Source organism: Lampris incognitus, chromosome 15 (assembly GCF_029633865.1).
Source record: "Lampris incognitus isolate fLamInc1 chromosome 15, fLamInc1.hap2, whole genome shotgun sequence".
Classification (NCBI taxonomy): domain Eukaryota; kingdom Metazoa; phylum Chordata; class Actinopteri; order Lampriformes; family Lampridae; genus Lampris; species Lampris incognitus.
Window position 1 is genome coordinate 19,888,657 of NC_079225.1, and position 24,601 is coordinate 19,913,257.

The 24,601-nt window shown below is 45.3% G+C and overlaps 1 protein-coding gene across 1 annotated transcript in view; it reads right to left on the bottom strand.

Moving 5' to 3' along the window:
- Positions 1-24,601, bottom strand: part of LOC130124806 (nesprin-1-like) — a 49,663-nt gene that overhangs the window by 13,858 nt on the left and 11,204 nt on the right. Inside the window, exons 9-24 of the mRNA XM_056294154.1 lie at positions 23,200-23,372; positions 22,724-22,877; positions 22,194-22,337; positions 20,165-20,329; positions 19,391-19,643; positions 17,259-17,413; positions 15,780-15,950; positions 10,015-10,341; positions 9,097-9,249; positions 8,698-8,865; positions 7,249-7,425; positions 5,198-5,344; positions 2,698-2,823; positions 2,068-2,244; positions 470-735; positions 11-167 (exon numbers count right to left, since the gene is read on the bottom strand). Coding sequence (XP_056150129.1) covers positions 11-167; positions 470-735; positions 2,068-2,244; positions 2,698-2,823; positions 5,198-5,344; positions 7,249-7,425; positions 8,698-8,865; positions 9,097-9,249; positions 10,015-10,341; positions 15,780-15,950; positions 17,259-17,413; positions 19,391-19,643; positions 20,165-20,329; positions 22,194-22,337; positions 22,724-22,877; positions 23,200-23,372 — 2,913 coding nt within the window. The remainder of the gene's footprint in view (positions 1-10; positions 168-469; positions 736-2,067; positions 2,245-2,697; positions 2,824-5,197; positions 5,345-7,248; positions 7,426-8,697; positions 8,866-9,096; positions 9,250-10,014; positions 10,342-15,779; positions 15,951-17,258; positions 17,414-19,390; positions 19,644-20,164; positions 20,330-22,193; positions 22,338-22,723; positions 22,878-23,199; positions 23,373-24,601) is intronic.

Genomic DNA, 24,601 nt, shown 5'->3' on the forward strand with positions numbered 1-24,601 from the left:
TGTTTCTGACCTGTTGCTTGGCAAGCTCCTTGTCCAGCAGGCTGAGACGGGGCAGAACAGCTTGTCTCTGGTCTCTCAGCTCTTCCATTGTCCCTCTTTGATCCTCCAGGTCACTGGAGAGCTTCTTCAGAGCTTCCAGGTGCTCACTGGTGCTCTCTGTGTCAGCCCTGCATTCACACAGGTATGGGTTGAGGGAAAGGGAACTTCAGGGTTAACATATGCACGAAGCCGTTTTCCTGCAAAGCTAATGTAATGAGTGGAAGGCCTGTGCTTGGGTATACACTTCTGGTGCCATAAAAATCTCACAGTAATCCAAAATAAAGGGTGGGATTAAAAAAACTCAAGTCCTGCAGAGCAGGAAAATGGCAATCCTTTGTTAGACATTAGAAGGGGCACGATGTAAAAAGCTTCTGAGCTTTTGAAAAGAAAGAAAAACTGAAGTGTGACATTGCTGAAAGTAGCTCCATACCTGGCGAGGTAGTCCCACTCCCGAGAAACTTGGTGGAAGAGCTCCTCCACAGCAGCCACGCTCTCCTGGTACTCCCCGCTTCGCTGCATGTCCTCCCCGCGCTGGGTCTCCAGCTCCTCAGCCCTCTGGCCCAGCTCTGCCCATGTCCTTTTCAGGCACCCTATCTCCTCCAGGGCAGAGCAGTCCTGGCCATCTGTCAGCCCGACCATGGCCTCGCTCAAGTGGGTAACATCCGACTGCCTCTCCCTAATCTGCTGAAGGAACTCCTAAAGAAAAGGACAATATAGATGGATGATATAGATTTGCATATCTGCTTGCAAACATCTATCCATCCATCCATTATCCAAACCACTTATCCTGCTCTCATGGTCACGGAAATGCTGAAGTCATTGGGCGGCAGGCGGGGAGACACCCTGGACAGGCCGCAAGGCTATCACAGGGCCCACACACACACACACACACACACACACACACACACACACACACACATACACACACACATACACACACACACACACACATTCACACCTAGGGCCAGTTTAGTATGGCCGATTCACCTGACCTACATGTCTTTGGACTGTGGGAGGAAACCGGAGCACCCAGAGGAAACCCACGCAGACATGGGGAGAACATGCAAACTCCACACAGAGGACGACCCCGGTCGACCCTGAAGGTTGGACTACCCCGGGGCTCGAACCCAAGACCTTCTTGCTGTGAGGTGTCCGTGCTAACCGCTGTGCTATCGTGCCATCTGCTTGCAAACAATTAACTAATAATTGACAAATATCAATGATCATGAAAACTGCAACTCGTGAGGAGAAGGTGGGTTGGTAGTAGAGGTATTCTTGTCACAGTGCTAATGTGAAACATGAATATACCTACTTATGAATGTAGTAAAATGATGATTTTGTGCAAAAATAACAACTAAGAACAAGCCAACGGTAATCCCCCAACAATGATGTATTGATCAGCTGCCACAATTAGTTTGTCTAAAAATTGTAAACCTTTTGCAAATGTAATGTATGTAAGATACACAATGGCCAAGATAGACTGACTTGTTTTATTGCTTTATCCTCTATATTTGCCGATACTTTATGTTAGACCCCCACATTGTGGCGGACACAAAGTGTGATGAAGTAGCAAAACCAATCAAAAAACAAACAAATGCGCTAACGAACAAATGAAGGAACCAATAAAACGACCAACAGAGACAGATCCATAGCCCCTCCCCCCCGCCAATATTATTCATTTCTGCTCATTTTCATTAGGGGCATAGCTCTTGGTTGTATCATGGTGTATGTTGCAATGCATTTTGGTATTTCATTTGGTTCAGTGACACAGCAAGCTAGAATCATACTAAACTCTTATCCCATAGTCAATCAGACTCATATTTATACCCACACAAAATCCACGACATCTCCACTTGGATGCACCTTTAGAAGATTGTTCTAACTCATACCAAACACAGAACTCATTCATAACTCATTATCAATTTCAAGATGCCTGTTTAAAAAATCAGCCCATAGACCACTAAGAAATTATGTCTTAATCGTGTCAAACCAAACAATAACTCATAACGATAACGAACACAGACAGACCTGTGCCTTGTCCAGCTGGTTCTGTGCGATCTTGGGCTCAAGTTCTGCAGGTCTTCTGGCGAGGCTCTGGAGCTGCTGCTCCGTCTCCCTCAGCTGCACCTCCAGGTCTGCCTTCTGCTCCTCAATGTCTCTCCAACTGTCCGCCACCTCCTCACAGAGCAGCATACGCTCCTCGATCTACACGTGGAAAGAGAGGAGGTGATATTCAGACATAAACAAACCAAAAAACAAATGTCATGGGTAAAACTAGATGGAGGATGTTTGTGTCCAGTGGAGGAAAAGTCTAATTTCTTATATGATGATGTAAATTGTCTGACTTGGACCCTAATGGCTAATTTACATCACGTCAGCATACATTAACTATAAAACAAACATGCTTTTAAAAAAAGATATATTTCCTTGAAAAATTGTGGAATACATTTTGCTTCAAACAAAGCTGCTGAATGGCGAAAGTCAATCAATTTCAGAAATACAAGTTTTGGTTTGTCTTATCATTGCCTGTAAGACTGAATGCAGCCTTCTTCTTTATTCTGAGCATTAAACTGCATCATGAAATGGCATCATGGATATGTTATCAAACCTCCATGTGGTTCACATCAATGCCTGTAGGAGCCTGGGTGGTTGCCTGACCTGTAGTTTAACCTGCTGGATGGCTGCTGCAGTCTCTCTGACCCGCGGCTCTGACAGGTCACATGTTGAACACAGAAGCTGAAGGTAGGTGCTGGCCTGCTCCTGCAGAGCCCGTTCATGCTTCACCTGTTATATACAACACAATCATCAGCATCCAAAAAATGGATGCAGGTACAGGCTGCTCTTCTTCATTAAACATTTGTATATATATAATCCAGTGAGTCAAGTACATTCTTTATGAGACAGTACAAGCCTGTTTCATGCCATAAGGATTATTTTGCTCCTCATTTGTTGAGCACTTTCCCTATCATTGAGTGTTTCTTTTGACAAAGTTATATATATATATACACTACCGTTCAAAAGTTTGGGATCACCCAAACAATTTCGTGTTTTCCATGAAAAGTCACACTTATTCACCACCATATGTTGTGAAATGAATAGAAAATAGAGTCAAGACATTGACAAGGTTAGAAATAATGATTTGTATTTGAAATAAGATTTTTTTTACATCAAACTTTGCTTTCGTCAAAGAATCCTCCATTTGCAGCAATTACAGCATTGCAGACCTTTGGCATTCTAGCTGTTAATTTGTTGAGGTAATCTGGAGAAATTGCACCCCACGCTTCCAGAAGCAGCTCCAACAAGTTGGATTGGTTGGATGGGCACTTCTTTGAGCAGATTGAGTTTCTGGAGCATCACATTTGTGGGGTCAATTAAACGCTCAAAATGGCCAGAAAAAGAGAACTTTCATCTGAAACTCGACAGTCTATTCTTGTTCTTAGAAATGAAGGCTATTCCATGCGAGAAATTGCTAAGAAATTGAAGATTTCCTACACCGGTGTGTACTACTCCCTTCAGAGGACAGCACAAACAGGCTCTAACAGGTACTATTTAATGAAGATGCCAGTTGGGGACCTGTGAGGCGTCTGTTTCTCAAACTAGAGACTCTAATGTACTTATCTTCTTGCTCAGTTGTGCAACGCGGCCTCCCACTTCTTTTTCTACTCTGGTTAGAGCCTGTTTGTGCTGTCCTCTGAAGGGAGTAGTACACACCGGTGTAGGAAATCTTCAATTTCTTAGCAATTTCTCGCATGGAATAGCCTTCATTTCTAAGAACAAGAATAGACTGTCGAGTTTCAGATGAAAGTTCTCTTTTTCTGGCCATTTTGAGCGTTTAATTGACCCCACAAATGTGATGCTCCAGAAACTCAATCTGCTCAAAGAAGTGCCCATCCAACCAATCCAACTTGTGGGAGCTGCTTCTGGAAGCGTGGGGTGCAATTTCTCCAGATTACCTCAACAAATTAACAGCTAGAATGCCAAAGGTCTGCAATGCTGTAATTGCTGCAAATGGAGGATTCTTTGACGAAAGCAAAGTTTGATGTAAAAAAAATCTTATTTCAAATACAAATCATTATTTCTAACCTTGTCAATGTCTTGATTCTATTTTCTATTCATTTCACAACATATGGTGGTGAATAAGTGTGACTTTTCATGGAAAACACAAAATTGTTTGGGTGATCCCAAACTTTTGAACGGTAGTGTATATATATATATATATATATATATATATATATATATATATATATAAGCATGTATGTATATCCATCCATCCATTATCCCAACGCTTATCCTCTCAGGGTCGCGGGGATGCTGCAGCCTATCCCAGCAATCACTGGGTGGCAGGTGGGGAGACACCCTGGACAGGCCGCCAGGCCATGACAGTGCCCCCCCCCCCACACACACCTAGGGACAATTTATTATGGTCAATTCACCTGACCTACATGTCTTTGGACTGTGGGAGGAAACCGGAGCACCCGGAGGAAACCCATGCAGACACAGGGAGAACATGCAAACTCCACACAGAGGATGACCTGGGACAACCCCCAAGGTTGGACTACCCCGGGGCTTGAACCCAGGACCTTATTGCTGTGATGCGACCGCGCTAACCACTGTGCCACTCCTTTTTATGTGCTGTTTAATAAATGTTACTTTACATTTTTTTTAATTTGGTAACGTGTTACTCAACTAAATACTCTTCACAGTGAAGAAGATCACATATATATAAAATTGTGCAAAAATAATTGCAACTGTTACAAGAATTTCTGGATATGACAAAACTACAGAAATTTTGCCAAAAAGCAGGTTATCAATCTTCAGAAAGAACTGAGTAGGAATGACAAATGGAGCTGTAAGCTTATTAATGCTCATTTGGGCTCATATAGACACATCAAATTATCCATTAATAGAAAAACTTATACAAAAATTTCCCCACTAACTTTTGTTACACAAAGAACCATGTAAATTTGACAGGGAAATGAGGCAAATGCGTCAATGTCACTCTTCTGAGAAATAATTTTTGGGAAGTAGCAACATGTCTGGAAAAAAGAAAAAAGAAAAACGCTGATGAGGACTAATCGGCCTTGAAAGTGAAATGAAATCATAGCCAACAATTAGCTGACTTTTGTCCAAACATCTGGAGACCGTGTGTGTAACTGACCTGCAGTAGCGCCTCCTCTAGGCTGAGAGGGGAATGAACTGGAGGCTCTGGCTCCTCTGAGACGGAGGCCAGCCAGGTCTGACACTGTTGAAGAGCATCCTGCAGACTCACGTGTCTCTGTAACTCACGGTCCAGACTCTGATACACCTAGAGAGAACACATGGAGGGATTAGAACAGCTCCTGGCATGCATTACACATAAAAAAACAAAAAAAACTTTAACCTACAAAAAGTCAACCTTTGAGATGTTAAGGGAACACGAGAGTAAAACAGAACTTGCATGAAATTCTCAATTGGTTTTATAAACCTTTTTTTGGGGGTGGGGGTTTCCCCCGTTTTTCTCCCCAATTGTACTTGGCCAATTGCCCACTTCTTAGCCATCCCGGTCGCTGCTCCACCCCCTCTGCTGATCCGGGGAGGGCTGCAGACTACCACATGCCTCCTCCAATACATGTGGAGTCACCAGCCGCTTCTTTTCACCTGACAGTGAGGAGTTTCACCAGGGGGACGTAGTGTTTGGGAGGATCACGCTATTCCCCCGAGTTCCCCCTCCCCCGAAAAGGTGCCCCGACTGACCAGAGGAGGCGCTAGTGCAGCGACCAGGACACATTACCCACATCCGGCTTCCTACCAGCAGACACGGCCAATTGTGTCTGTAGGGACGCCCGACCAAGCCGGAGGTAACACAGGGATTCAAACCGGCGATCCCCGTGTTGGTAGGCAACGGAATAGACCACCACGCTACCCGGACGCCCCTGGTTTTATAAACTTCATGGTCATGAGCCCCATCTGGTGAGAAAAGAGCAATTGGGTACAAATGTAAATGTAAGTAAGAAAGTGAAACCTGTCAAAACCAAGTTTTGTTTTTTTTCTGAAACAGGTAAAAAAAGAAACAATCAAAGTATTATCAGTACAAAAAAAGAGAGAAAGGGGAAAGGCTAGTGTAGATTGAGGAGAAAAGTATGTTGACCTTCTTCCCCCTTATAATTACAGGCCCCAAAGCAAACACAAATTAAATCCATTAGCTCCAGCAGTCCAATAAATAAAAAAAGGCATGTATATGTGTCATTACACTACACAAATGTGACAAGTAAACAGTTATGCGGTGTTTACTTGACAGGTGTTGAATGTAGAGGCGCCCATGCCCTCCAGGGCAGAGTGAAACAGCAGGGTCTGATTGACAGTGTTAATATACAAGCCCAAGAGGGGTGGGGTGGGGTGGGGTGTGGGGTGGGGGTGGGGGGGATGTTCATTGACAGACATGAGCTGGCACACGGCCTGGCTGAGTTGGCTGAGGGTAGGCAGCTGGCACGGAGGCAAGGGAGAGGCAGGATATTAGAGCTCGGCTGGGCTGGGACCGAGCTGGCTGCTATCTCAAGACGGGAAGCACAGTTGTACGACTGGCAGCAGTGTGCTGATAGCGTGGCTGGATCACACGAGTCACCAGATTGAATGTGTGAGCGGTGGTTGAGGTGGTGTGTTGGGAGGTGAGCTACAATGACAGAGTAGAGATTGCCAAAATGACAGAGCGACGCTGGATTAGAGGGCTTGCCAGATCTACTGAGAAGTGGTGTGTGTGAGACCATTTTTAAAAAAATTTTTTGGCTGCGGCATGAAAATACGGAGTTGACAGGGGACACTTGGCAATTAATATAGGGAGATTGAGAGAGCGATTTTGTTTGGTAGGGTCTGTCTGAGCATGGCTGCTGTTGTGCTCTGCTTTGGCAGCCATAATTGGTAGCGCCCTCTATATTGGCAGTGAAGGGCCATCTTGAGAGAAGGGCTTAGGTGTCAGAATGGGTTAAGATTAAGTGGATGCCTAAGCTAGGGGAATATTAACAGCATGTACACACAAGGTGTGTGTGTGTGTGTGTGTGTGTGTGTGTGTGTGTGTGGGTGGGTGCATGCACTGCATCTGTCTCACACATCTGTGTCATATTTTACAGGGTCAAAATGCATTTTGCTACTTCACATATAAAAACACAAAGCAATCTTGACCTTCATTTCTTCCCTCTCTCATTCTCTCTCTTCTCCTCATTCCCCATCACTCACTCTCTGTGCCGTGCTACAGATGGCCGAATAGCTGTCTCTGGTGCCTTGCTGATGAGCCTGGACCTGCTGTCTCAGTCTGCTCTGCACACGCTCACTGCAGCCTCGCACCAAGTCGTCTCCTCGCTCTTTCAGGCTTGCCAAGCGGTCTTCAAAGCTTGCTATTTCCTCCATGATGGCCTGGGGAGGGCAGAGGAGCCAAGCAGCCCGGGGTCAGGGAACAACAGGTCAGAACGTGAGCTTTTACAGGATGAGAACTGCTCAAGAGGCCAAGAAAACACTCAACTCTGACAGACTGATATCAAACAGTGTGGTCAAAGTGCCATTAGATCGGTCTGGATGGATGAAATTGCAGCAAGGTCAAACCATGTGGACAAAGAACGTGATCGTTTCCAAATAAAATATATATATATTTTTTTTATTTCCCCCCTTTTTCTCCCGAACCGTACTTGGCCAATTACCCCACTCTTCCAAGCCGTCCCGGTCACTGCTCCACCCCCTCTGCCAATCCGGGGAGGGTTGCAGACTACCACATGCCTCCTCCGATACACCCAGGGTCGCCAGCCGCTTCTTTTCACCTGACAGTGAGGAGTTTTGCCAGGGGGATGTGGCGCATGGGAGGATCACGCCATTCCCCCCAGTTCCCCCTCCCCCCTGAACAGGCGCCCTGACCGACTGAGGCGCTAGTGTAGCGACCAGGACACATACCCACATCTGGCTTCCCACCCGCAGACACGGCCAATTGTGTCTGTAGGGACGCCCGACCAAGCTGGCGGTAACACAGGGATTCGAACCAGAGATCCCAATGTTGGTAGGCAACAGAATAGGCTGCTACGCTACCCGGATGCCCCCCCAAATAAAATACTTTAAAGTGTTCTGGTTAAAGCTGCAATGGGGAGATTTGGGTTTTTGTTAATTTTGTGCACCCTTGTTGACAAAATTAATCATTTTGTGGAAGAACGGCTTCACTTCACGTAAGCATTCCTCTTGTTACAGCTATCTAGTGTCACCTTCTGGAGCTAGTGCATTTGTTCTGAAGGGAAGAGTGAGAGATGTGGTGGTGTTTAACAGCTGTTTGCCATGTATATACGTGATAATGTATAACGTGTATATAATGTGGTACTGTATCTGTAATTGTGACTATGTATCCCATTCATGCATTGTAAATCATTTCGACAAGCATTTAAAATAGGATTAGTAAAATAAATCATGTATTTAATCTTCTTGCTGATGGTCTCACTTGCTTATGTCGGTCATATAGATACATGGAAATTAAACTGAGACTGATAAATAATCAGTGAAAATCCCCCCATAGCCACTTTAAAAGCCAAGGTAAAGCAAAAAAAGAAAAAGAAAAAGAAAAAAGTATGAAGGTAATTCACTGGTCCATTTACAATAATGAGGTATTGCACTTCATTCTGATGTTAGCGAATGAAAGGATGTGATTGTCACCTTATGTCTGGCCAGCTGTTGAGTAGCTGCCTCCAAGCCACCGCCCACACTGGGGTCAGGGGTCACCATCCTGCTGGACATCTGGAGCAGCCAGCGCTCCACCTCCTGTAGCTCGCTGTGGTAAGCTTCCTGTTCCTTTACCTGGACCTCCAGATTCTCCTCGTGGGCCTGGACACACACACACACACACACACACACACACACACACACACACACACACACACACGTAAGAAATTTTCATGGCAAAATATGTATTATTCTGCCACACCAATAGTGTGTTGCAGCTACCTTACAGAATTTTCCACATTTCAAGGCTTAGAAAGAATATTCCATGGAAAGTGCAAGTGTTCCTCAACATTAGAGGATAATGGCTAGGTCACCTGGACCTGGTCTGCTTACCAGGGCAGTGCCACAGAGCTTTTTGTAGTCGTTGTGTAGTCTGCTCATGTTGTCTCTGATGGAGGGAGAATGGACCAAGGCCAAGAGAGCCTCTCCCTTCTCCACGACAGACCTCACTGCTCCGTCATGAGACTGAACAGTCTGCAACAGGGCCTAGGGCGAAAAGGGACAGAGAAAAACAATAATGACTTCCTTATTGAATGCGCAGTATGATTATAAAAGAAAGTTTCAGAAAACACCAACTTGAAGAATTTAGATTTCATGAACTTGACCTTCTCACATGCACTGTCCCACTATGGGACCATCTGGATGCAATGTACAAAAATATGTTGTCTTGCATCCTCCGAAAGGCAAATAACATCATATGGTACAAAGCAGCCCTTTCAAAACTCCAAATGAGCAGTTTGGAGATCAGCCTATGCATAGCAATTATAATGACAATGTAACATGCTCATAATTTGGGGCTATATAATAAAATTTGAAGAGGCCACTTGTAAAATTTACGGCAATACAGTGATTGAGTCATAGACGTAAAGAGACAAAGCCAAAGGAAGATACTGTCACTCTAATTGTGATTTCTGTTTTAGGTGAAGATAAAATTCAACGTACTCTGTTTTTTGAGCTTCTGCAACTTCATCCTAGTAATGCTTATGTTAAATGTGACAATTCATGAACAAACTACAAAGGGTTTACTTCCTGAAAAGACCATGATGATACATATATCTCATTGTGTTCAAGAGCTATGGCCATTTTAGTGTTGGGTATGTCATATTTGGTGTTGGGCTCAGAAATCAAGGGGCATGACAGCCCTGCAAAATAGATGTTGTGCTCCATAAGGCTTTACTAATCCTTTCACGTTACCCACATGTCGGATGCCAAAATATCGAGCATTGGCGATAAACACAATTGCTGTTGTACCTTGTACTTGGCAAGCTGCGCTCTCCTCTGGTAAAGCTCGGCTTTGGGCTCCACCGGGGCACTGAGCAGAGTCCTGGTCTCCACCAGCCACTGGGTCTGGGCCTTGTACCTGTCCTGAAACTCCTTGACCAGCAGCACCGCGCGCTCTAGAGAGCTGTGCTCCTGCCTAAGTCCACCGGCCAGTTCCTCCAGCTGGGCCAGCCGGGCCTCCACCTCCCCTCCTAATGCTTCAGCTCCAGCCTCCTCCAGGATGCTTGCCGCCCGCTCTGCCTGCTCCCTCAGGGCCTTTAGGAGGCTGTGGCCCTGTTGGAGCTCAGCCTGGAGAGCCTGGACAGAAACACAGACTCTACATACAGGTGTACTTTACCTTTATCATATGATCTTCAACTATAATGTTTCTGTACATTCACACACATCCTTTAAAGTGAGGAAATGTTTCCGTTTCACATTTTTTGAATCGGATGACTGGTGACTCTCAATATGACGAGACATTGTTTTATTCCTTCACCTCCACTGCTGCCCGGTCCACCTGAAGCCAGCCTAGCAATGTACTTGGAAGGTGTTTGGTTCCCCTTTTCTCCTCAGTTGTATCTGGCCAATCACCCCACTCTTCTGAGCCATCCCGGTCGCTGCTCCACCCCCTCTGCCGATCCGGGGAGGGCTGCAGACTACCACACGCCTCCTCCGATACATGTAGAGTTACCAGCCGCTTCTTTTCACCTGACAGTGAGGAGTTTCACCAGGGGGACATAGCGTGTGGGAGGATCACGCCATTCCACCCAGTTCCCCCTCCCCCCTGAACAGGCGCCCCGACCAACCAGAGGAGATGCTAGTGCAGCGACCAGGACACATACCCACATTCGGCTTGCCACCCGCCGACATGGCCAATTGTGCCTGTAGGGGCGCCTGACCAAGTCGGAGGTAACACGAGGATTTGACCTGGCGATCCCTGTATTGGTAGGGAACGAAATAGACCACTACGCTATCTGGACGCCCGGCATTCGGTTTCTTAAAAAAAGATGCTTTAGGGCTCCCCAATAGTTCACCTGGTAGAGTGGGAACCACATAAGGTTGAGTGTTTAATGCAGCTGCCTGGGTTCGAATCCGGCCCGGGCCCTTTGCTGTATGCCATCCCCTCTCTCTCGCTGCCTTTCCTGTCTCTCTACTGTCACTATCAAATAGAGTGAAAAATGCCAAAAATATAGTGATAATAAAGAGTCTTTGAACCCATCGGGTAGGCTGACACCTGCATGGTGAACCCCAATGAGACGCAGAGCCGAGCAGAACATGCAGGCAGGTTTTGAAACCACGGTGAATAATATGAAAGGAGGGCCCAATTATAAGGAACCTTAACAGGCAGCAGTAACAGCAGGGGTTTCCAGGGCAACCAAAACACACACTCACAGACCCTCTCCGTCTTCTCTGCAGTCCAGCACACAGACACACACAGAACAACACACACAAACACACTCACACAGTCCACTCCATGGGATGCCATCTAGCTTTTATCATCAGTCTATTATTGCTTGAGAAGAGAGGAGCTCAATGCCGTAACAACCGCGGGTCTCCAGCCACTGCTGTTGATAATACAATAACAAGATCTTTGTCTGTCTACACACGTCCACATCTCCTTGCTTCATCGATGCCGCAGGCACTTTTAACACACCTATAACAGTGCCAATGTTCCTATACAGCACATTATGGCCATAAAGCACTCAGTATGTCCCAATTTAGCACACATTTGAGTTATTGATGAGAGAGAGCGAGGAGAACCTATGGCGATGGGAATTTGCAGAAGAGTCCATTCTGATTCCTCAATGTTCTCATTACTTCACATGCACATTAAAACGTTTGGTCTTGTTGAGCTCCTCATGAGACTGCTGTCTCCCCACATAATGTATTCAACTCAGCAGTATCTTGGTGAATTTAGTGTTCAGTATGCTAAATGGCATCGTTAGCTGTTTGTGGGCCTACAAGTGCATACATTAGACTCATTGATATACAAATATCTATGCGAGCCTCTAGATGACTATTACTACCATTTTTGGCTGCTCCCGTTAGGGGTCGCCACAGCGGGTCATCTGTTTCTATCTCTTCCTGTCCTCTGCATCTTCCTCTGTCACACCCGCTACCTGCATGTCCTCCCTCACCACATCCATAAATCTCCTCTTTGGCCTTCCTCTTTTGCTCTTCCCTGGCAGCGCCATATTCAGCATCCTTCTCCCAATATGCCCAGCATCCCTCCTCCACACATGTCCAAACCATCTCAATCTTGCTTCTCTTGCTTTGTCTCCAAACCGTCCAATCTGAGCTGTCCCTCTTGTTCCTAATCCTGTCCTTCTTCGTCACTCCCAATGAAAATCTTAGCATCTTCACCTCTGCCACCTCCAGCTCCACCTCCTGTATTTTCATCAGTACCACTGTCTCCAAACTATATAACATAGCTGATCTCACAATCATCTTGTAAACCTTCCCTTTAACTCTAGAGCCTTTAGATGACTCTTCATCAATATCTTTATCAATATATATCATTATCTGAAAAAACCCTTAGCAGTGCCATTTAGTACCTAGTGGTTGTATATGGAGCCAAATGATTTTTAAAAGATTTTTTTTTGTGGTTTTGACTAAAATAACTTTCATTTTTTGGGTGTGAGGCAGTCTAACATTCTGTGAGCATTTGGGTCAAATTAGCCATTAAGAGATTTGAACCCAGGTTCAACTCACAAATCTACAACACACTGGGGTATGGATTTGAAAATCTATCTATCTATCAATCTATCTGTCCGTATATAGCAGCAGTGAATTCGGGGGTAGCTCGGCCGGACCGGCACAGCCGGGATGCGAACTCGGATCTCTTTAAATGCAGCGAATCAGGGGGGCAGCCCGGAACCGTCGCCACAGCCGGGACGCAAACCCGTATCTCCTGCACTGCGGACGACAACGTTAACCAGTCGAATAAAGGGTCCGACCCGGTAGCCAAGGGCTAACATGTCTACTTATTCGTGTACGTTACTATAGATATCTTCCTAATGAAATCAAGGCAATTTGTTTGTAACTGGGTCCGCTGTGGTGTAGCGGTCTAAGCATCGGCTTTGTGTCGATGCAGTTGCCCACTGGGGACCGCGGTTCGCGCCCCGGTCTCGTCAGATCCGACTATGGCCGGACTCGACGAAGCAGCAATAATTGGCAATGCTGTCTTTGGGAGGGGGGTGAAGTCGGCTTGTGTTCATCACATGACTGCGTCTCTGTGTGTGTCGGAAAAAGCAGTGGTTTGGCCTGGATTCGCCTTGTCACGGAAGGGGCAAGTTGTCTCCTTCCAGACTGCCGGCCGGAGAGATGCAGTTGGGCAATGCATGCAGTACGAGGGTAGGTGTTTGAACTAAAATAGGGATCGATTGGCCACTAAATTGGGAGAAAAAGTGAAAAATCAGAAATAAATTTAAAAAATGTTTTGTTCGTACACCCAACAAACAAAGGTTTTGGGTTTGTTTTTTTTAATGCAGTTGATTTGAGAGATTTCTTCCACTCACAAAATGTTATTTAACAATGCTTCTGATGTGGTAAAGACACTGGAGGCAGGACGTGATTAAGGCGACACTCTATGCAGTTTTTAAGCCATTCTGTTATTATCACTGCTATAAATAGGAACTGGGGCATAACAGCATAATAATGTCATTACTATACCACTTCAAATTTACACTTCCTCTATAATTACGTATGCATTTCTATATTTAAAAATGTCTTTAGAAAGTTTCTCAAATTTTAAATTTCTAGTGTTGCCCACGACTACTTGGCAAAGTGCCCAAGGGCTGTTTTGCTGTCGAGGTCCCACACCTCGAGGACAACAACCCAGTATTAAGCGAAGCTCCAATTCAGCCAACAGCCCTCGACATAGCTATTGACTATTGGTCCTAATGTCGATGCATAATGACCGCGACCCACCGGTCCACCATGGAGCTCTCACTACAGGGGAATGAATAAGTGGTGGAGCATTAGTGTGCCGTCTGTAGTGCTAGCAAGGCACATGTGGTGACAGCATGTCTTCAGTCCCTATGCAGAGACGAAGGATCAATCTCAGCCATGGATTACTGCAAAGCCAGCACCAGATGAGAGGTAACATACGTGTGTGTGTATGTGTGTGTGCGTGTGTAGTGTGTGCAAGAGGGGCTGGGTTATTAAGTGGGTTGCTCTATTTCAGCACTTGTGTGTGAGTGACAAGGAGAAAAAAATTATAGCGGGATACACAGTAAAATACAACAGCAGTAACAGTGAAAATGAGCTCATGAAGGCTTATTGGCTGTGCAGGCTTGCTGCAGCTTGTTAGCATGTACTTCCTAGGGCCTTTGTAAAATGAGTAGGGTACTTGAGGGGAAAAAAAGTGTGTTTGTATGTGTGTGTGTGTGTGTGTGTGTGTGTGTGTGTGTGTGTGTGTGTGTGAACATGCATGGGCAAGTGTGTGTGATGTGAAGCGGTAAGGGCACCGCATCAATTACAGTGTCTGTGCCAGCAGGCTCCTGACACTGGTGCTTCTTCATCCTCTGCCTCACAGTAGGGGGGGTATCTCCCTACTAGAGAGCTTCCTCTAAAGCTGCACCCATTTTGTCTTCATAAAGAGCTAATCGATACAAATACACCCTTTGCTACCTCTTCAGCCTCAATATGAACTGTATACTATAGCAGAGATTTTCTTTTCTTTGTGTGAGTGTGTGTGTGTGTGTGTGTGTGTGTGTGCACATAATGTATGTGAATGTGTGTGTTTGCACATGCATGTAAACGAGATGGGTGTATGAGGATCTATTCTCTATCGATGTTCATTGGATACAATGAAGATTTGCTGCAGTTGTAAAACTGTAAGAGTTTTTTTTTATCAGGAGGATACTGTCTAAGAATCGTAGGTACACGAATGCTTTTCGAGCTTTACAACATGATTCACGCAGATTCTGAAGCCCGAGCTCAAGTTTCCCAAGTATTTGTGCCCTGTATGTTTGGACATCATAATCGGGCACCTTAGGCTGCAGAGGTGTACACTGGTAAAGGACATTTCTGCTGCCTAGGTTATTGGACCGAGATACATTTTGTTACAAATTTCTACTACAGGGCGTCCGGGTAAAATAGTGGTCTATTCTGTTACCTACCATCACGGGGATCGCTGGTTCGAATCCTCGTGTTACCTCTGGCTTGGTCGGGCGTCCCTACAGACACCGTTGGCCGTGTCTGCAGATGGGAAGCCAGATGTGGGGAATGTGTCCTGGTCGCTGCACTAGCACCTCCTCTGGTCGGTCGGGGCACCTGGGAGAGGGAACTGGGGGGAATGGCGTGATCCTCCCACACGCTATGCCCCCCTGGTGAAACTCCTCACTGTCAGGTGAAAAGAAGCGGCTGGTGACTCCACACGTATTGGAGGAGGCATGTGGTAGTCTGCAGCCCTCCCTGGATCGGCAGAGGGGGTGGAGCAGCGACCGGGACATTTTGGAGGAGTGGGATAATTGGCCGGATACAATTGGGGAGAAAAAGGGGGGGAACCCCCCCCCCCCAAAAAAAAGGGTGCACTACAAACTCTGGTCTTGCAAGCTCATCAGCTTGGTGGAGGATAATATCAGAGGTCTGTACAGTTTCAATGCAAATGTTCAGGCAGGAGCACAGAGTATAACATCCCAGTTTCAAACATTGCACTTAAAGCGCAGGTTTGCAAGGATGACTGCGGCATTTCAACCACACCACTATGTATGTACATACAGTGGAGACCCATGTCAACCTATACATACCTCCAATTTTTTCATTTTCCTCTCCATGGCAACCTGGTCCAGTGGTTCAGAGCTGTCAGTGACTGTAGCAAAGTTCGTCTGTGCTGAGCTGAGCCAATCAGAGAAGGACACGCATAGGTTCTCCGCCTCCTCAATGCTCCTCAGCTCCTCTTGTAGCTGCTTGATGGTTTCCTGTAGCATGATTGGTTAAGAGGTTGGGGAAGGGGGGGGGAGTCATCATTACAATACAGTATAGACACGATGGTGAACAACTTGCTATTGCAACCTTGTTTTACGGCTGAAGTCATTCTTTCTGAGACCACCTTTCTCGGGTTTGTGTCTGTTTGGTCTAGGATATAACCACAGGGCTCTGTATCTCTGAGGGTTTTAGCCGTGCCCCCATGGCGTCTCACTCAGAAGTGTGCTCAGGGCAACAGGGACCGAGCCAGCTCTCTGATCAGCCATCAAAACAGAAAATATCCTTTCCTCCTCCCCTTTCATCCACCGAAAGTCAATAACTTCACTACAGAAAGAGGGTTTTGTGTTTTTTTGACCCATTATCCACTTGACTGCGATTTTGAGTCAATAACACCATGAGTGGAGAAGGCTTCTTCTGGTTTTGACACATTATTCACTCAACTTGCAAATCCCATGGTGAGAAGCTCCAATTAGCTGATAGTGCTGAGTGCACACCTTTACTGACTAGACGGAGGTAGCAGCTTTCCACCTCAAGCCCATATGGCCCATGCTTTACACAGCATAATTACATGCATCTGTGGGATGAGAGGGGGAGAGAGATTGGGAATGGCGTGGGTGCGTGCATGCACGAGTGTGTGTGTGTGTGTGTGTGTGCACGCATGCATGGCTGTGCATGTAAGTAGGTGCGCTTACTATGTGTACCAGTGCTTCTAAATATGCATCACGTGTGAATGAATTTTGAAAGGGGATGGAAGTGTCTATGAGAGAGAGAGAGAGAGAGAGAGAGAGAGAGAGAGAGAGAGAGAGAGAGAGAGAGAGAGAGAGAGAGAGAGAGAGAGAGAGAGAAAGTAAGTAAGTAAGGGAAGAAGGGAAGGAGACGCACACGCTCAGAGGTGTTACTGTAGGTGTAAAAAATCAATGCTGTGCCGGTGAAGCCTTTCCTCTCTTGGTGCCGGGTGTAAGATTGCCTTCTGTAGCATTTAATTACAGCTCAAGCCCCGGACCAGAGGAGGCCCATTGATTTTCCTTTAGTCCCCCTCAGAGGAGCTGACAAATAGAGAGACTAGATCTGAGTGTGCAGTACAACACAGGCTGTGTTCAAAGGCCCGACTCTCAACACCGCTCCAAGAAACAAAGTCCCATCCTCTCGCCTGAGCCAATTCCCTGGCTAGAGAGCGGGCCATTTGTGAGACACTTATCACACACAGGCACAGTATCAAATTGTTGGTGTCGTGCATCTAGAATTTGCTGGAAGATGTGCATGTATGATCTAGCACTGGTTCAGCGGGGAAGGTGCACCACCTGTATGTTGAACAGCAGGGCATGGTAGCGGGCAGTAAGCTGAGTAGCAGTTGCACTGATGCGGCCACTCATGTGGGTCTCCTCCAGAACCTGCTGGACCAAGGAGGAGAGACCGTCTACCTCTCCCTGCCGCTTGAGCATCACCTCCTGCCAACCCTGAATAAGGGACATGAGAGAAAGAGACACTAGTTAGCGCACCCTTGTCAAGGAAAATTCAGCAATGAAAAAAAAATTGCCTTTAAAGATCAGGATTGTTGCGGACTTCTCTCCAGAGAATAAAGGACATCAGAGGTACAGACGAAAAGAGGGGATGAAACAAAAAAGCATAATCGCATCACAAACTCCACGATATGCCAGCCAAGCTTTCTTGTGCGTGTGTGTGTGTGTGTGTGTTTGTCTGCCTGTGTGCACTTGTGTGTTTGTGGGTATGAGAGCATTGAAATGAAAAGGAAACACGAGGGAGGTCTGCAGACGGATAAAGTAAATAACGCATACCGGGGGGTTGATGAAATGGAAGGAATGGCTGGTTAAATATGTGTTAAACTAGATTTTAAGCTGCACTAAATAAACAGACTCTTGAATACTGAAACTGTTTGATTCCCGGACATCGGCAAGAAGCTTGGTCCAACGGGAGGACTCAATAGTGAAAGGCTTTGTCTCCAGTTGCAAGGCCACGCAACCCCAAATAAACATTTCCTGGACATCAGATGAGGAGAAACTAAGACCACTGAAAAGTTATGTTTTCTAGTTTGAATGAGAAGTCTGGCAGCTAAGGTTTTGAATAATAGTCAGTGCTGAGTTTGGACTGCTAGACAGTTGTCAATTATGACAGAAGCATGAGGCCAATCTCTCCGGGTCAGTAAAGGGGAGAAAGTGACAAATCTCAGCAGTATTTCTACGGTGAAAATATGATGTTTTCGACAGCATTTGATGTAACTGTCCAAGATTAGCTGCAGATCAATGATAACATTAACAATTTGGACAGAGAGCTTCGAGGGAACTCTGCAGCTGGCAAAATAAAGACAGATATCTCACACAGTAGGCAAACTCTACTAACCTGATCATTAAGGACAATATTCAAGTTTTGTTTTTTTTAGGATTTTCTCCCCAATTGTACTTGGCCAATTTTCCCACTCTGCCGAGCCGTCATGGTTGCTGCTCCACCGCCTCTGCTGACCCGGGGAGGGCTGTACACTACCACATCTCCTCCGATACATGTGGAGTCGCCAGCTGCTTCTTTTCACCTGACAGTGAGGAGTTTCGCCAGGGGGACGTAACGCGTGGGAAGGTCATACTATTCCCCCCAGTTCCCCATCCCCCTGAACAGGTCCCCCGACCGAACAGAGGAGGCGCTAGTGCAGCGACCAGGACACATACCCACATCCAGCTTCCCACCCACAGACACGGCCAATTGTGTCTGTAGGGACGCCCGACCAAGCTGGAGGTAACACAGGGATTCAAACCGCCGATCCCCGTGTTGGTAGGCAACGAAATAGACTGCTACACTACCTAGATGCACCAAATATTAAAGTTTTGACACTCAGTGTTTACATATTTATGAGTCATGTATTGCCTGGATAGCAGTGACATATAACTAATTGAAAACAAGTTGGATCATAGCACCAATTTACACTCTCAACATATTTAAGGTTGTTGAACAGAATCGATGTGAAGTTACTGAGCTTTTTTTTTACGTTATATTTAAAAAGCAGTCGCTCGTTCTGCACGACTGACGGGTTAATGCAGCAGAATTACCAGAACACATGAAGAAATGGCCATTTTAACTCTAAATAATGGTCACGGCAATTTGCATATGAAACAGATCTTTTTTTTCGGTCGTTATGCCGCTGTACTGTTTATAAGGTTGGGGATACCTGCAGTCAGTTGAGACTGAAGTGGTCACTTAGATGAGTGATGAAACATTTCTCTCTATAAATGTGTCCCGATGAACTCATTAATTTCACAGTAAACCTCAATCACTTCATTCTTGAAAAAGTCTTACCCGGATTTATTTTAGTCATCTTATTTTGTGAAGTGAACTGACGCTCTGCTGTGTATCTTTCTAACCTGCAGCTGTTTCAGTTGGGCACCCTTGGTGGCTCGATGAGACCGCCGATGACTTCTGATGTTAGTCTTCTTCTCCATCTCCTCCAGCCACTGGGCCAAACTCCGGAACTTCTGGCCCATTTGCCTCATCCGGGCCAAGATAGTGCTCAGCTGGGCCCGAGTCTCCTCCAGGCGGTCCTGGTAGGCCCCCCACTCCCGCTGAGCTGTGTCCAGGGCTCGGTCCTCGATCTGGGGGACTCCCCATGGGATCACTCGCTCTCTACTGGTCAGCACGGAGGAAAACAGGGAGTTGCCTTCGGAGCAATGCTCCTGCTGGAGCTTTGAGGAAGAATTGAGGGGAAATAAGAAAAGATGCACAATTCAACATTCAGACGAATAAAAGTCAAGTGCACCAAAACTTGACTTAAAGGAAGGAGGCTACGTTTAGTGTGCAAAGAACAGCACCTATTGAAAGTATAGTCAAGCCACTTATAACAGCCTTAATATCCTTAAACAAAATAATATGATGGATGGGAGATTTTCCTGATGAAGTGTTTTCACCTCTAATACTGACCTGTAGGTCAGTGGTTTTCATTCAAACCAACACTACACCAGCTGATTACGCGGATTAGTCCTCCCCTGTCTGGTTGAGTGTTTGATACTCAGTCAAACCAGCTGGTGTAGTGTTGAGCTGGAACTAAAACCCACATACCCATGGTTAAAAATCACTGGGCTAAGAAATGCTTTGGAAGCCTTGAGGCAGCCGACATGTGGTGTGTGCACACGGGAGGGCAACACAATGTAAAGATGTGAAAACAGCTATTACAATGCAGCAGAAACAGACTTCACAGTATGCTAACCTGGAGCTGTTGCAGTGTCTTTTCCAGAGTATCCACATCTCCCTCTGGATGGCACAAGGAGGCCAACATGGCCTGCTCCTGCTCTAGCCAATCTTCAAACACGTGCAACCCCCTCTGGTACTCCTGATGGACCAGAACCAGCTCCTTGGCTTTACCGACAGCAGCCTGGCGGACAACAGGAAGGAAGTTTCACAAAAGAGGGCTCTAACTTCTGTGGGTCAGACCCTTTGACCCTTTTTAACAACATTGTCAACGTGCATCTTGGGTGATGAGACTGCGTTCACATGCAGAAAAATCGATTTGACCTGATCCTTGGCAGAAAGTTCAGAGGTGTGAAGAGATGAAATAAATTACATTAACAAATTAAGAAATATAAACCCAATTTTCCTAAACAGAAATAAACAGTTGCATGCCGATTCCAACAGGAAGCACTTCATTCATCGGCAGTAGATGTCTTGTCCTGTTAAAACATAGTTGCCTTTAAAGTAGTTTTTCATTCATTTTTTTCTCTTTATTGATGTTTTTTTTTTTACTTTAACATTATTTCAACGATTTACTTTTTAAAATAATTGACTAAATATGATAAAAAATATAAGATTTGGTTCTAAATACAATATGAGATTTGGGAGAATATACAGCCAAAATGAGTTTTGAATGTATTTTGACGTTGCTAAGAAATTACTTAGTCTATATATAAAAACATACATAATACAATATAAAAATACAAAATATAAAATACAAAAAACATATATAAGAATAATAAATAAATAGAAAAATTACAAATAAATTACAAATAAATTACAAAATATAAAATATACATAAAAATATATAAAATATATAGCGTTTTTTTTCCGAAACCGTCAATGGTGTTGAGTGCTTGACTAATGAGGAGCGGAATATCAACACGGACACAGGAAAAAAGATTTTAATGCATATCAGTACAGGCCTGTTTCGTGCATCTCGCACTCATCAGCGGCTAATGTTTTTTTCACAAAGAATCATACAGTTACATTGCCCAGTGTCACGCCCCTAATGTCAGTTGGACAGCGACCAATCAGATGGGGAAACATTCAAATTATAACAGCCAATGGGGTAGGTACTATGATGCACAGCAACCAATGGAAGGGTAGAAAACATTACAACCAATGGGACTGGGGTTTGTTTTGAAAAGCATTTAGGGGCCAGGGCACTGTAGAAATGGCGTGCATTAAAAATATAACAAGGTAACGTGAATTATATATTGGGGTGATGTTGGGGCACAGTTGGGAGGGCAGGTAGTTAAAAAAAAGCTATTTTAAATATGGGTTTTTTAAATATGTTTGTTTTTAACGTGTTTTTAACGTTGAAAAAAACAAACATATTAAAAAAGCTATTTTAAATATGGGTTTTTTAAATATGTTTGTTTTTAACGTGTTTTTAACGTTGAAAAAAACAAACATATTTAAAAAACCCATATTTAAAATAGCTTTTTTTTAACTACCTGTCCTCCCAACTGTGCCCCAACATCACCCCAATATATAATTCACGTTACCTTGTTATATTTTTAATGCACGCCATTTCTACAGTGCCCTGGCCCCTAAATGCTTATCAAAACAAACCCCAGTCCCATTGGTTAAAATGTATTCTACCCTTTCATTGGTTGCTGTGCATCATAGTACCTACCCCATTGGCTGTTATAATTTGAATGTTTCCCCATCTGATTGGTCGCTGTCCAACTGACATTAGGGGCGTGACACTGGGCAATGTAACTGTATGATTCTTTGTGAAAAAAACATTAGCCGCTGATGAGTGCGAGATGCACGAAACAGGCCTGTACTGATATGCATTAAAATCTTCTTTTCCCTGTATCTGTGTTGATATAAAATATATATACATATAAAAATAGGCTCCAGCATCCCTGCGACCCTGAGTGGGGGAAGCAGTTTGGATAATGGACGGATGGATGAATGTTCAAATATACCCATCCATTGTTCAAGTTCCTACAGATGACAGATAGGACTTAACAAGACCACCTGCTGTGTGGAGATACCTTGGCTTTGTCTTTCAGGGTGTTGTATCTGAGCCGCAGGTGCTGCACCTCCTGCAGGGTGGTACAGTGTTCAGCCATGTTGGACCCCTTGGTGGCAATGGTCTCCAAAGGACTGCTGTGACTCAACACCTCCTCATAGAGGAGCTTTAATCAAGTAAACACGCACGTGCGCACGTGCACACGCACACACACACACACACACACACACACACACACACACACACACACACACACACACACACACACACACACAGACACACGATAGCATTGAGCCACATTCAACTCCACTGGGAAGCTTCCATGTGCGAATATGAATAAATGTAAATGAATAAGTGTGAAGCTGGGTATCACTGAGGGAGGGTGAGTCAGGTCAATCATTTTTTTCCACCCTCAGATGAAAAAAGGTTTAAAAAGATGTCTGTCACACAAGCAGACAATTCTTTGCATCCCATTATCATCTTGGACACAGATTTGTTAGCTGCGTGACAGACATTTCTTGCTTTGCTGCCACAGATCTGTCTGTGTGTTACCTTGGTCTTTCCAAGGTTAGCAGTCTTATCTCTCATCTCGGAGTATTGTCTGTCCGAGCAGCCCAGTGTCTCCTCCACCCGCTCCATCCACAGGACAAACTGACCCACGTCTTCCTGGTAGCTGGTCCACTGAGACAGAGAACCCTCCAACTGACTGAAAAGCCAAACATGGTCATATAAACACACAGATACAGATGTAGAGAGACAGATAACATCTGTGACGTTTTTGTAAACTGTCAAATACTACTGCTATGAAAACTTGGCAAACAAAAACGGTTTCGATCCAGAAATGCAAACTCACAAATATGCATATACACCGTATATGTGCAAGTACAAGACAAACCAATCAAAATGCCAGCACTCTCTCTAAATGCACTTATACTTGTATTGACAATTTCTGTAACCATTTTAGCCAACATAAATCCATCGAGTAAAACCGGACTGGTTTATCGACTGATTGATTGGCGGTCAATGACCTTTTGCACTGGATGGAGGCGGAGAGCAAAGAGTCCCACGAGTCCTTGAGGTCCTGGATCTGTTTGCGAACCACCGGGACCCCCTCCGCCGAAGTGTTCCTCTGCACGGCTTCACCCCGAGTTAGCAGCATCTTCAGCTGGATCTCCCTCTCCTGACGAGCAGCCAGCAGGGCCTGTGGGTGGGCGGATGAGGAACAGCATGGTAGACATGGACCTCGCATGTACTGAAAAACGTGTCACTGTAAAACGGTATAGTTGAACAAGCCTCACAGAGATTTCTCGTCTTGTTTCAAGAATCTTTTATTCATAAAGGACTAGGTAAGATTATGTATCATGAATTCAAGAATATTTCTACTTCATGAATTTTTCACCTTAATTTATCACGTCTTGAAAAGAGCATTTTTAGGAGTAAGATACGAAAGCTTTTTGTGGAGGGTTTTGTATAATAATTGCACATGCTTCTGACTAGATGGAATATCTATAAATCAACCCATTTTAACTTGTTTTAAGATTTCTGGTCTTCGGGTAAAAAATACTTCTTTTTTTTGACCCCCCCCCCACCTTTTTTTCCCCCCTCCCCAATTGTATCCGGCCCCCACCCTTCCGAGCCGTCCCGGCCGCTGCTCCGCCCCCCTCTGTCAATCCGGGGAGGGCTGCAGAGACTACCACATGTCTCCTCCGATACATGTGTAGTCGCCAGCCGCTTCTTTTCACCTGACAGTGAGGAGTTTCACCAGGGGGACGTAGCGCATGGGAGGATCACGCTATTCCCCCCAGTTCCCCCCTCCCCCCTGAACAGGCGCCCCGACTGACCAGAGGAGGCGCTAGTGCAGCGACCAGGACACATACCCACATCTGGCTTCCCACCCGCAGACACAGCCAGTTGTGTCTGTAGGGACGCCCGACCAAGCCGGAGGTAACATGGGGATTTGAACCGGCGAGCCCCGTGTTGGTAGGCAACGGAATAGACCGCTACTCTACCCGGACGCCCTAAAAAATACCTTTTTTTTTCAAGAAATCTTACCTTGATGAAATATCTTACATTGTACTTGCAATTTGCTTGTTTTGGAGTTTTTCTTACTTGAATGTGATACATTTCATCTCAGTTTCGACATGGCGTTATTGCAGTGATCTCTATTATGGTGGGTTTGAGGTGACACAGACAGCATGACAGGCTGACATTTTTCTGCTTGAGAACAACTTAAATTGCCTTACTGAGGGTATTACACAGATTTCTAATCCCACCTACATCTCATGGTTATAAATATAACCGTGTGTAGTAGTGGGGCGTGTTTAGCGTAGGCTGAAAGCAGAGAGAGGGAGGGTTGTTCGAGGGAGAGCAGACGTTTCTGTTGGTAGGCAGGCTGAGTAGCGATCAGCCTCAGGTGTGCCTAATTAACAG